The sequence below is a fragment of the Pholcus phalangioides genome, unplaced genomic scaffold (assembly GCF_987345545.1).
Source record: "Pholcus phalangioides strain wild (caught in Gottingen) unplaced genomic scaffold, Ppha-v1.0 ptg000002l_1, whole genome shotgun sequence".
Taxonomy (NCBI): Eukaryota; Metazoa; Arthropoda; class Arachnida; order Araneae; family Pholcidae; genus Pholcus; species Pholcus phalangioides.
In genome coordinates, this window is record NW_028301595.1 from 1474310 (window position 1) to 1487669 (window position 13360).

The following is a 13360-nucleotide window of genomic DNA, read 5'->3' on the forward strand; positions in this document are numbered from 1 at the left end:
TTCGTGCTCCATTCATTCACCCATGTTTACTCATTATTAAGTCCCCCCCCCCCTCTTTTATTTATGTCACTTTTAGCATGTTGCCAGAGGTGACATTATACCATTGTCTGACTACTTTAATAATATTCACGTGTTGCATGGTATGTCACATAACAAGAACATGTGCGGTTATTAAATTTCTAGGAAGCCCTTGTGATTGAGAAGTCTAGACAAAATTTTAATTTATGCTCTTACAGAGGCAGTTGAGGGGAGAGCTGAATTATCTGGTGAATCTAATTTCTTAGCTTCAAAAAAATTTTCTGAATAAGTAAGACATCAGAAATGATTGAGGGATTATTTTTGTTGAATTATTTAGAATATATTTTACTTCCATCTAACGTACCCGCAAACCTCCATATTTTGAAACCTTGCCTATCTTGAATTGTTTATTTCTTTGCTGGATGTTGCAATTTATACATAATATGATCTTTATGTTATGATAAAGTATGAACATTCAATTTTTTAAATTTTGGGAGTTACTTTTGATTTTTAATAATATAATTGTTAGCTCCTTCTCATTTAACAAGTCAAAATTATTTTGTTTTACACCTGAAAGTTGTATGGTTAGCACCCTTATCTCTGATTCAACGCCTTAGGTTCACATTCCATCGTAAACACAAACTGTTCAGAACCTTCGGTTCCGAAAATCGGTTCTGAACGGCTTGTCTCTAATTAATTGAATGAAATTCTGTGATGTGAATATTATTGTTGGAAATGAATTGCAGTAGAACCTCATTATAATGGATTCGTTATAACAGACAGTTAAAAAATGTAGTAATAATAACAATAAGGAATGCTTATTTTTATCTGACGTTCAAAACTCGTTTTAAGCACTTAGAAAAGTATTAACTTATTTAAAAAGCATATTACCAAGTAAGCGATTAAACATCAACCATTGTGTTGTTTTGCGTAAAAATGGATGCGCTGCATGACTTGTACTGATTGATAAGCAGAAAAATTAAGATTACTGTAGTATTATATGTACTTATCTATTTATGCAAATACAAAGGCTGCAACAAGCAAATTGCCCAACGAGGTAGCTGAAGAAATATGGATGTCAAACATAACCAAAATACAGCCGCCCAAAATATAAAAGCATATATCACATAAGAAAAAACTAATAATTAATATGAAAAACTAATAATTATATTCATTTTCAATTGAACCTATGTTGGTTGCTGTTTTTATTTGATATATAATCTTTATATAGATAACTACTATACTTTTTTATGTGCATCCTGTTGCATTTACACCCTTATAAAAATTATTTGTTATAAACTGGACTTTTGTTAAAACAGGCAATCTCTATAGTCCCAATTAGTCTGTTATGATGAGGTTCTACTGTATTTGCCATATGATTCTCAATTTTGTTCTCTATAATGCTGACTGGTTTAAAAATTTTCAATTTGTAGAATTGAATTTCTTTTCTGTCTTTAGAAATTGTATGCAGTATGTGACTTGGCATTCAGTCTAGTGATATCGAAGACAACAAATTTTGTACTGAAGGATTTCCAAGTTGAGCCTATTTTACCCTCCAAATTGTTCACAGAACCAGACAAAGTGAGTATTTAGCAATGATTTATAAATTATGATTTTGTGAAAAATAGCATAAATTCTAGTTTACGAGAATGAAACTAGATGTAGATTTCCTTGACGCCTCCTGAAATTTTGTAATTGGCAATAATGAATGGAATACAGAATTCAGAATAGTCGAATAATGTAAAAGCTAATGCCATTTATGAATCCTAAGTTGATTGATTGAATAAAATATATGGCATCTTAAAACATTCCTTGAACTCAAAATAATATTTTTTTTCTTGCAGACTTACTGTAATTTGAAAACATATTTGCCACCAGAATTGACAGTGACACCACCCAAGGTCAGTTTATGCAACTTTTGTTCCCCTTTTAATGTATTTCCAGTGCAGTGATGTGTAACTGTTCATCCATTATATAAATTCATTCATTGGTTATGTTAGAATTGATGAGCAGGACTATGCATATATTCTAGTACGTATGCTATTCTGTAAAAATTTTTTTGACTGTTCCGATTTCCCCCCCACCCCATTATATTCAAGAAATCTGGACTGGAGCTTGAGATGCTATTTGCGAATGCCAGAAATGTTGTGGCAAAAGCCAACGCAAGTTCAGAAAGCGCCAGTGTGCCAGAAAAGCAAGAGGAAACCACCGCAGAAGAAGATCTGAGGCGGATATATGAACCAAATGTGAAGGCAGAAAAAACAAGGTATAAAAATGACAAATTTTATGAATATTTTTACATTATGTAGTTTAAATTTCAATGAATGATCATAATTTTAAAGTAAATAGTTTCAAGATTTACTGATTATAGTGTGGTTAAAATCTGCAGGTTTGGTTTAGTTGCTATTAAATTTTATTTTCACACACACACACACACATATCGTCATCAGCAACCATTTTCAATCCACTGCTGGTTGAAGGTCTACTCTAAATTTTTCCATGTTATTCTATCTGATGCTTTAGCCATGCAGTTGACTCCAGCCACTTTTCTAATCTCGTCGATCTATCTTGTGTGGGATGCCTTCTTGGATGTTTAACACCATGGGAATACCAATCTACAATACTTGTGGTCCATCTGTTGTCCTGTCTTCTTGCAATATGTCCAGCCTATTTCTATTTAGACATTTAATTATTTCCATGATATCATATACCTTTGTATGGCTCCTTATCCAAGTGATTTGTTTTCTGTCTCTCCTTGTGATGCCTATCATACATCTTTCCATGCTTCTTTGTGTTGTGAAGCCTTTGTATGGTCTTACTTGTGAGTGTTCATGTTTCAGCTCCATAAGTCAGTGCTGGTAGCACACACTGGTTAAACACTTTCCTTTTCAGGCGTAATGGCATGTGACTCTTCAGAATTACAGTTTTTGCCAAAAATGTTCCATCCAATCCTGATCCTTCTGTTTATTTCATTAATTCCATTGTCCATGGTAATTTCTTGTCCCAGGTATACATAGCTTTCTACTTCTTTTATCTCTGTGTTGTGGAGGAGGATCCTCTTCTTCAAAGCAAGGGAGTTAAACATAACTTGAGTCTTTTGCAGATTCATTTTCAAACCCACGTGAGTACTTGCCTTTGCCAGTTCTTGTATCATTTCTTCTAGTTAGTTTGGATTACTACTGATAACAACAATGTCGTCTGCAAGACAGAAATGGTTGAGAAATTCTTCATTTATTTTAATTCCTTTCTTATCCCAATCCAGTTTTCTGAATACTTCTAAAACGGCAGTAAAGAGTTTTGGTGGGATAGTATCACCCTGTCTGACTCCTTTTCCAAGTTTAATCTTTGCTTTTTCTTTATCCAAATGAATCGTTGCAGTTGCTTTATCATATATTTTCTTGATGATATTGATGTTAAGTCCATCTAGAGCTTTAACAACAACAGATGTGAAGACACAGAGTCAAACGCTTTCTCAAAATCAGTGAAGGCCATACACAATGGTAATTTGTATTCCTTGTCTCTCTCTATGGGTTCCCTCATTGTTTCGATGTGATCCATTGTACTGAATGAATCCACTTCGAAATATTGCTTGTTCTTTTGGTTGGGCTTCGTCCAGTTTGGATTCAAGCCTATATGTCAGCACTTTGGTGAAGATTTTATGCCTGCCATTTTAGAAGTATTCAGAAAACTGGATTGGGATAAGAAAGGAATTAAAATAAATGGAGAATTTCTCAACCATTTGTGTCTTGCAGACGACATTGTTGTTATCAGTAGTAATCCAAACTAACTAGAAGAAATGATACAAGAACTGGCAAAGGCAAGTACTCACATGGGTTTGAAAATGAATCTGCAAAAGACTCAAGTTATGTTTAACTCCCTTGCTTTGAAGAAGAGGATCCTCCTCCATAACACAGAGATAAAAGAAGTAGAAAGCTATGTATACCTGGGACAAGAAATTACCATGGACAATGGAATTAATGAAATAAACAGAAGGATCAGGATTGGATGGAACATTTTTGGCAAAAACTGTAATTCTGAAGAGTCACATGCCATTATGCCTGAAAAGGAAAGTGTTTAACCAGTGTAATAAATTACTGATAAGAGACTGATTGGTTGATAATTCGTGATATTCTATTCTTCGTACTTTTTGTAAAGAAGAACCATCCTTGCATTATTCCAATCTTCAGGCACATCTGATTTTATGAGACAGTTTGTGAACAAAGCAGCTAGCATACTGGCAAATTCTTCTCCTGCTTCTTTAACAATTTCTATTGAAATCCCATCTTCACCTGGGCATTTCCTTTTTTTCATACATGTTATAGTCTTGTAGACTTCTTCTTTCAGCACAGGTGCTACTTGTACAAATTCGGCTCAATTTTCTTTTCTTCCTGCTCCCTTTCCTTTGTTCCGATCCTGTTCTTCATGTTTGTATAGAGTATTATAAAATTCCTCAACAATACTAATGATTTCATTTCCATCTTTTCTTTTTAGTGCAAAATTTTTCTTTCTCCCAACACACAGTTTTCGTTTTGATGATTTTAAGTTCCTATTATCTTCCAATTCTTTCTTTATAATATCGCAATTAAACTTCCTGACATCTTCTGTAATCCGCTTTCCTACTGTCTTACAAAGTTCTGCATATTCCCCTTTTGATTTAGGGTCATTCTTCTTAATCTAAAATTCTCTCCGGTCTTTCATCAGTTTCTTTGTTTCTTCTGTTATTTTCACCGGTTTGATTTTTCTCCGGTGATTTCTTTTGCAACGTCTTTTAAGGTAGTGTGGTTAAAGTTCTGTTCATCGTGGTGACATCTTGTCCATATTCAGTGGTACTATATAGCAAATCAAATCAGTTCTTCAGTTCTAACTGGAATTTATATTGATGTTCTTGAAGCTTTGCCATATCGATGACAGTTTTTGTATTTTTGATAAGTTTTGCTGTTTCATTCTAGTGTTGTAGGTTGAACATTTGAGTGGCAATTGGACGGCGACCAGGCTCCAGTCTAATAAGATAACCAGGACAATATTTTCTTAAATTTAATAACTTTTTCAGAAAACTTATGAGAGAACTCTTTCTTCAGCATATTTGCATAGAAGAAACCCCGAATTGGTGCAGCGTAACATAAAGTAAATTGTACGAGACTATAGAATAATTTGTATGCCACCATGAGGGGTTACTGGAGCTATGCAGTAAGTCAAGTAGTTGGTTCATGGCCGCGAAAGCCTTTTTAATCATGAAATTAGCTGCTAATGAAAATTTTCCTGAAGAAAAAGGGAGACCAAGATAGACATATATAGCTACGGGTTATTTAGGGTTCAACGTTGCCCCAGAAAAAAGTTCACATTTTTTGTTAGACGGCCAGACTTTCTGAATAAAATGACATACGTTTTGTTAAAATTAACAGTAAGATGGTTAGATTTAAAACATTAATCAAGAAGATTGATTTTTTTTTTTTTTTTTTTGCAACTGTATTTTTGAATCATCCAGTATCACAATATCATCTGCATACAGAAGGATGTTGAGTACAGTGGAGTTATATTAATTGAGATGCCATGAAAATGAGGTTGACGAAAAGATTTTTCAATATCAGCTAAAAAAAGGGAAAAGAGAAAGGGGAGGCAGGTTCACCCTGCAAAATTCTCCTGGCTACAAGGAAAGGATCTGTTTAGTGCTTCTTACTCTTAAGAAATAGTTACAAAAGTGAACGAGGAAATTCATCAGGATGACTGTGAAAGGGATGAAGATGAACCAGATGCAGATGTAATAACACACAGTGAGGCAGAACAGCATTTCACAAAATGTCTCACGTGGTTAGAATCGTGGCCTAACACTGACCCGCTTCAATTTTTAATGTTGAAACTGTTAATTGATGAAACTGCAAAATGAATGTCGTATAAGCAAGTTGAAGCAATTAAAGATATTAATTTTTTTGAATGGTTTGACAGCGTTATTTATCATGCGTGTATGTATTTGTTTCAGCATTTTATTTTTCCCCATACAATTTTTTCTTTTATGATACACTGTTTTTTATTCATTTACTTTTCAGAATAAGTCGGTTAAATTTAATTATTTCAAGGTTTTTGTTGCTGAATTTCAATCTTCCTTTGCGTTATCGAAATCGATTTTCCGAACTTTTCACTTTTCCGAACACACCCTTTGGTCCTGATGTGTTCAATAATCGGTGTTCTACTGTGTTATAATATTATCATATATTTTAGTATAATCAATTATATAACTATCGTAATCAGTTACAGAATGGATTGTCATTTCATATGCTATGTACATGGATCGCAAATTTTAATTTTCTTTTTCCTGAAATAAAACTACCTCTCCCAATATGAGGTAGTCATATTTTCATGGTCCCTTTAGTGACTGTTGTTGGGAGATTTTACTTTATGTGTATATATAGCTGCATATAGGGATATATATATATATATCGGGATTATATATTATAAAGATGGAAGATTTCAAAAAAGCAACTTAGCATTATGCTAAAAACATTTAACAGTTAAAAATCAAACATGAATAGATCAAATTAGAAAAAACTGATAAAATCGTTGAGCTGAATATGTAAAGCTATCTTTGGGCTCGTCATTAGTAAGCCATTGATAAGTAATTTTTGGGTTATATCATTTATTTCTGCATCTCATATTTGTATCTTCGTTCATATTATGTGGTGATATTTGTCGTTGTTTGTTTCGTTGATATTTTATGTTACGTTTTTCCTAAGTATGCATTGCAAACATTGGGGAACTAGTACATTAGTTTAGGTTTAAAGCCATTGCATATTTTTTGGCTATTCTTTGGACATTTCCCCCGATAACGAGCCCAAAGATAGCTTTATATATTCAGCTCAACGATTTCATCAGTTTTCTTCAATTTGAATTACTCATCTTCAATTTTTAACTGTTGAATGCTTTTAACTTAAGTTTTTTTTTTAAACCTTCCATCTTTATTATATTCTATCACACTATATATTCCAGCTGCCTTTTGGCACTGATATTTGATCTTATAAATTGGTTTTAATTCACTAAACTTGGTTATATTTCTACTCAAATATCTATATATATCTATATGTATGCTAACTCATTCAATAAACAAATATGTAGCTGGTGGTAATGTATGTCAGGATGGATAATATTTACAACACTGAATCTTGCATATCATTTTATTCATATTGTCGCCATTGTGTCAAATTACAAAAAATATTTCATTTTCGAGGAGAAAAAACAAAATTTTCCAAATAGCTAGCATCAATTGGGCCTTTTGATATTCGAAATTGGTAAGATAAATTGTATCTGCTTTGGCCATGCATTCTGTTTAGGGGCCAACGTCCATTTTTTTGTTGGCAAGATTTGGTTTGAGAATAGCAGTGACAGGTAATTTAACCTACTGGTTAGCAATGATCAGTGACTTGGTGTTAACCGCAATGGCTTATTTGTTAATGGTGTGATGCCATGTTTCTGCCATGTTCAAAGAGGAAAATCCCTATAATTTTGCTTTTATTAATGAAAAATCCCTACATTGTTTTCCAAAAATCCCTTTTATATACTGCAATCAATTCCTCCTCAGTCAATACCTCTGAATTGCTATTAATTAGTGTTCGACTTCCTCTGTATCCATATCAATAAACCCTTCCCCACCCACCTGTTTCGCTAACATGACAATGTCTTTTATAGTGTCTTTAGTCGGCTCTGTAGAAATGGTTGTGTCTTGTAGCGCACATTGTGGCCAAAGGTTAATCTAACTCGAGGTGACTATTTCCCTCTTGGGAGCTGCCACGGCTCTAGTGATAACAGTAATGTCATTAGCGAGCCATCCTAAACATGCACAACTCAAATTTTATAAACAACACATGAATGACGGTTTCTGGGTGTTGCAAAAAAATTCCAATAAAGGGAAAAACAAACCGCGAATACGGGGGGGTCAACTGTATATACTTTTGAGACAGGCTGTATATGTAGGGAGTGCACAGTGAGAACGTTTCAAACATAAGTGACATCTACATATTTATTTTTTTCAATCGAGAAATGTAGCTAATACCATTTTTTCTCCCATGCAACTAGTGATAACTTTTATCACGCTGTTCATATTGAATTTTATAGTGTACTAGCTATAATACCTGGCGTTGCCCGGGTTTTCTTCAATGAGGCTTTTTGGATCATGCAATATCTCCCTTTTTCTTTGAGGGACATGCAAACCATGTCTAAGTTAACCAATATGACGACTTCCAGCGCGACTTATGAAAGAAAAATTTAGATTTAAAGAAATGTAGAAATAAAAATATTTTTTTTCCTTTTTCAGGGGGCGTGTTAAGTATTTCGATTCCCCTCCCTCTTGAACGTCAAGTTATCCCTCTGCCTATTTCAGCTTTCAAAAATGCTTAATTAAAGCTGTGGAATTTCGTCAATGTACTTTATGGGCCCATAACTAATTTTAAAGCAATCTAAACTATATGAATTTATGCAGTTGAATATTAAAAGACAACACGGAGACATTACTTTTCATGCTTGAGAAGATGTATATAAAAAGTTGAAATCAATGTTATTGCATGGATATCCAACTCAAAAGTAGGTCCAGCTAATTACTTCATATTTAATTTGCTGGACTTTGTATCTCTAAACGAACTCAATATTTCAAAAATCAAGAATTCTATACAATTTTTAAAATTATTGATTGTAGCAGGAAACCTCCATTAAATTTCCGCATTTCTACAGTAAAATCGGAATTTTGACACTAATTTCTATGGGGGGAATCATCCTTTGCTTGTCCCTCAAAGTGATACTGATGATGATTCTGATGTCTGTTCAAAAAACTCATTACTGGGAGGATTGAAAAAGTGGCAAACCATTATAAAGGCATAAACTATTATACATACACACACTGGCAGCGTTAAAGAAGTGACAAACCATTGTAAAGGCATATACACGTCTGAAACACATTGCTAGGGAACCACGGTAACCAAAGTAAACATTCCGAAAGTGATTGTTGAAGCCGAAAAACCATTGTTGCCCGACAGTTTTTTGTCCATTTGGGACATTTGCCCTGCTCTGACAAAATTTTAAAGTAGCCTATCATTCGGGTCCCATTTGGTGTATATGTGAAATTTAGCGACAATTAGTCTAAAATTGTAGATTTGTATAGAGAGCATACACACAGACAGAAAATCAATTATATATATATAGATGTGTACAGTTTTTAAATTTAATTTTTGCATTAGTGTTTAATAAGATTGCGCCTCTTTTTTTAGTACATCAAAACCAGCTGCCACCAATCAACCAGCAGATGATGGCACAGCAGCCCGGAAACGAGGTAGATCAAAAAAGGATGAAACAGAAAATGATAGCGGGTCCGAAGTTGCTAGTCAGAATTCTGTTGCCTCAAGTGGTGGCACGACTTCCGCAGAGAAACGTAAAGTGCCGTCTCAGGACCCAGACGACAAACCAGAAGAGTCGGACGATAAGAGACAGCGTACGGACGAAGTAGCGGAGGAGACAAGGATGAAGTACAGGCAGTACTGGGCAAAATACTGTTCGGGGAGCTTACAGACTCGGAAATCGCCACAAAAGTCGAATAACGACAGCTCAAAACAGAGTGGCAAGCAGAGTAAATGAACCGCGGAGAGAGCTGAAGCCATCTTTGTTTGTGTGTCACTTTATGTATGTGTGTGAATGTGTTTTTCCCCCTATGTTGAAAAAAAAGGAAAAAAAAAGAAGAGAGCGTGTTCGGGAAGAATGTTTCTGCTGCTGCCTTTCATAATCTTGATTATGAATTAAACTTTTCATTTTGAGAAAGTTCATAATTTTTCGATATTTTAAGTCTCGTTTGTACTACACCACTTTATTTTTCTGCATTGTTGAATTATTGATATGAAAAAAAGGTTTGCGTCTATAAAGTTGTTCATATTGTGCTTCTTATTCAATGATTACCGTATATGATGTAACACAACAAAATAGTACAATTGTTCCGGATCCTAACGCACGAGCCTGTGGATTATTACACAAAAACTGGAATGGTAGAGAAGAATAATTCTCGACTGCTCGTGATGGGGTTAAGTATTCATATTGATCGGTTTTTGTTAATCTGAAAATTTAGATATTCTTTTTTCCTTTTCATAATGAATTGGATCATTAGCACTCACTATTTATATTGATCAGTGTATTATGTACCACATATTTTAATGATCTCTTTTCCACCCGTATTTTTAAAATGACATTGAAGCTTGCATGACTGAAGCTGTCCGAATTTGTGTTTATTTGTGGTTCATGTGTATTCTGTTAGTAAGTTTTGAGGAAATCCTATGTCCTAGGATACGGGGTGCACAACTTTCTGTCCGCTGGCCAATATGCTGTATTTCTACCTCTCGCAAGCCAGAAACTTGTTTATAAAGATTGACCATATATATTTTATGGATATTCCCATAATTTTGGCCATCCCAACTTTTTTTATAAAATGTCCAGCTTCCCCCCTTATTTTTAGCAAGGCTTAGTTGAATTTTTGAAATCGAGAATTACGATTATTTACATGATATAAATCATGCTCATGCCAATATATTCATGTCAAATATTTGTCAAACATAAATTTTTCTTTGGTGAATTATATTTTAATTTGCAGTACAGATCATTTCCCACGATTGGTAATTTTTCCGCAATTTTAGTGATAGTCAGCAGCTTTACTTGCTTTTGATATTTTTTTGGCTGTAATTGACCTTACTTGCTTTCAGTATTAGAATTGAAAAATAAAAAACACGGGTTCCAAGGAATATGAGAACCTACTGGTTCGCAAGCATCATGACTGGTCCACTGAATGAAATATGTTCTAAATAATAATAAAATTCAATTCCCCCCCCCCCCCAATAGATTAGCATTTACAAGAGTGATATATCTCCAAGGGAATGCAGAAAGCCATAAAAAATCCACTGTGTATCTGATTCTCCCATAGGAGATTCTTCCGCAGTCAATGTATCACTGCTTGGAGAAGTGCAAGAATTTTTTGCGCTACTGGTCCCGTGGACTTCCACAATTTTTTTCTCGGTAGTCCGATTCTTTAACCAATGGTCTCAGACTAGTGGACCAATGATTTCGAACACTGCCTGCCTTTGACAAATTTTTTGTCTGTAAATTACAAGGCAATATTACTTGCCTTGAAAATTTGTTTCGACTGTTATTGCTAAATTATTGATAAATTTTTCAGCTGTGAATGGCAACTTTACTGGCCTTTGACAAATTTTTCATGTGTAAATGGTATCCTTACTTACCTTTGACAATTTGTTTTAGCTTTAATTGCCAACTTTACTCGCCTTTAACAAATTTTTCAGCTGTAACTGACAACTTTTCTTTACCATTGAAAATTTTTATCAGGCTGCTTTACCAAACACTAACTCTGGTCATATCGCTATACAGCAATTTACTTGAAAAGGAGTTGGGTTGTAAATAAAGGCTCTCTCTACTGGTGGTCACCTCAGGCTTGGTATGGAAAAGAACTTGTTATCTATATTCTCTCTCAGGATTGAACCCATGGACCTGACAGCAACATTCATAGTGATAGACGAGCATCTTACCACAGCACCACTTGGGTGCTTCTGGCAACTTTACTTGCATTTGACCATTTTTGTGGCGATATACCATATATTTATGAAAGAAATATGGTCAGCCCAGGTATTTTTATTGTGTTGTGTGCATTTTGATACTTTTCTATTGGGAGAACTATAGCGGGCCAGATGGCATCCCTTGTCCTAGGATTCAGACAATGGCCAAAAATAAATCTGGAATTCATAATGTTACATATTAGTATTTTTAAGGTTTCGTTGATATTTGACAGGGAAAAAAAGGCCCTTAGCCCTATTCCCGCAGTTGAAAATTCTTTTGCGTTGAATTTTTTTATCTTGAACAGTTTTAATCGTTGCTATTAAGTTTTTTTTACATTTGCTAAAAACTGCTGATTTGGGAATTTTTCACTTAAGTGTTGGTGATGGAAAAAGCACTTGATTTGTATGTTATGATGCAGCAAAATGTTTGTGGCTGATTTCTGAGTGGAAAGGAAATGCAGAAGATATAGTCCCGTTCTTTTCTATAGACTTTTTTTAAATATTATTATTAGACATTATGTGTGTGCGTGCATGGATGTCTTACCCATCTTTACCTGTTGCTCGATCTATGTGTGTATATATATTATGTATTTTTGACTGTTTCAGTTCTTTTATTTCTTTTGTGACCTTCAAAGTAAAGTTCCATACATTCAAGATCTAGAAAGAAGTCATTTCCTCTTATGTGAGGTTCTTGCTGTTACTCATTTCAAATTGTTTTCCCTATATTACCTTGTGAGTACTGAAATTATGCTGTTAAGCAGGGGTGCACAACCTTTTTAGTCCGGGGGGCCAGATATGGTGTATTTCTGCAGCTCACAATCCAGAAATTAATGTATAAAGAATGACTATATGCATGGGCGGAGATGCGGCTGTCATGGCCTCCCTCCCCCAGTGTCAATGACGGAGCTGACTAATCTAATGTATATATGAGTTAGCATCATATTGTCATGCCCCCTCCCAGCTGAATATATCCGTGCCTACGACTATATGACCTGTATTTTATGGGATATTCCCGTAATTTTGCCCGTCCTAACTTGTGTATAAAGTGTCTCGTTTCTTTATTTTCAATAAGGCTCACCCGAATTTTTGAAATCAAGATAATTTTCATGATGTATAAATAATAGTAGTATTAATATATTCATCCCAAATATTTGACGAACATATAAGTTTTTTCCATGAATTACATTTTGACTCGACTCGCAGTACCTATCATTTTTTGCGATAAGTAGTATTTTAGCAATAGTTGACAACTTTACTTGCTTTTGAGAATTTTTTTTGGCTGTAAGTGGCAACTTTACTTGCCCTGACAATTTATTTTTACTTAAGAAATATGGATAGCCTAGGTATTTTTTTTTATAGTGTTGTGCATATTGATACTTTTCTATCAGAACATTTTTTGCAGGCCAGATGAAAGCCCCCTGGGCTGCATGCACTTAGCCCGCGGACTAGAGGTTGTGCACCCCTGCTGTAAAGATGTTTTTTTTCTTTGAAGAAGGTGGATTCATTTTTACGGAAATTAATTTTATTGGTGAATCAATCGCAATAATTTTCATATTTCTATGGTTTTGACTGTATTTTCAATTTAGCTTTCTTAAAAAATATATTAATTTCATTGTTCATTAATTATGTGAAGAATTTTTTCTCTTTTCTTTATACTTTATCGTATGATTACCATTGGAACTTTGTTTCGCTTCTTTTTTTGTGATTGGGTGAGTCTATTTCATTGAATGCTTGAACATACATTTTTTTCCCTGTTC

General features: G+C 34.3%; 1 protein-coding gene across 2 annotated transcripts in view; it reads left to right on the top strand.

The window, feature by feature from the left end:
- Positions 1–9755, top strand: part of pds5 (cohesin associated factor B pds5) — an 83872-nt gene extending 74117 nt beyond the window's left edge. For both annotated transcript variants that reach the window (XM_089236833.1, XM_089236838.1), the window contains exons 27-30: positions 1477–1599; positions 1863–1919; positions 2118–2284; positions 9267–9755. In XM_089236833.1, coding sequence (XP_089092959.1) covers positions 1477–1599; positions 1863–1919; positions 2118–2284; positions 9267–9630 — 711 coding nt within the window. In that variant the 3' untranslated portion in view covers positions 9631–9755. The remainder of the gene's footprint in view (positions 1–1476; positions 1600–1862; positions 1920–2117; positions 2285–9266) is intronic.
- Positions 9756–13360: the final 3605 nt, after the last annotated feature.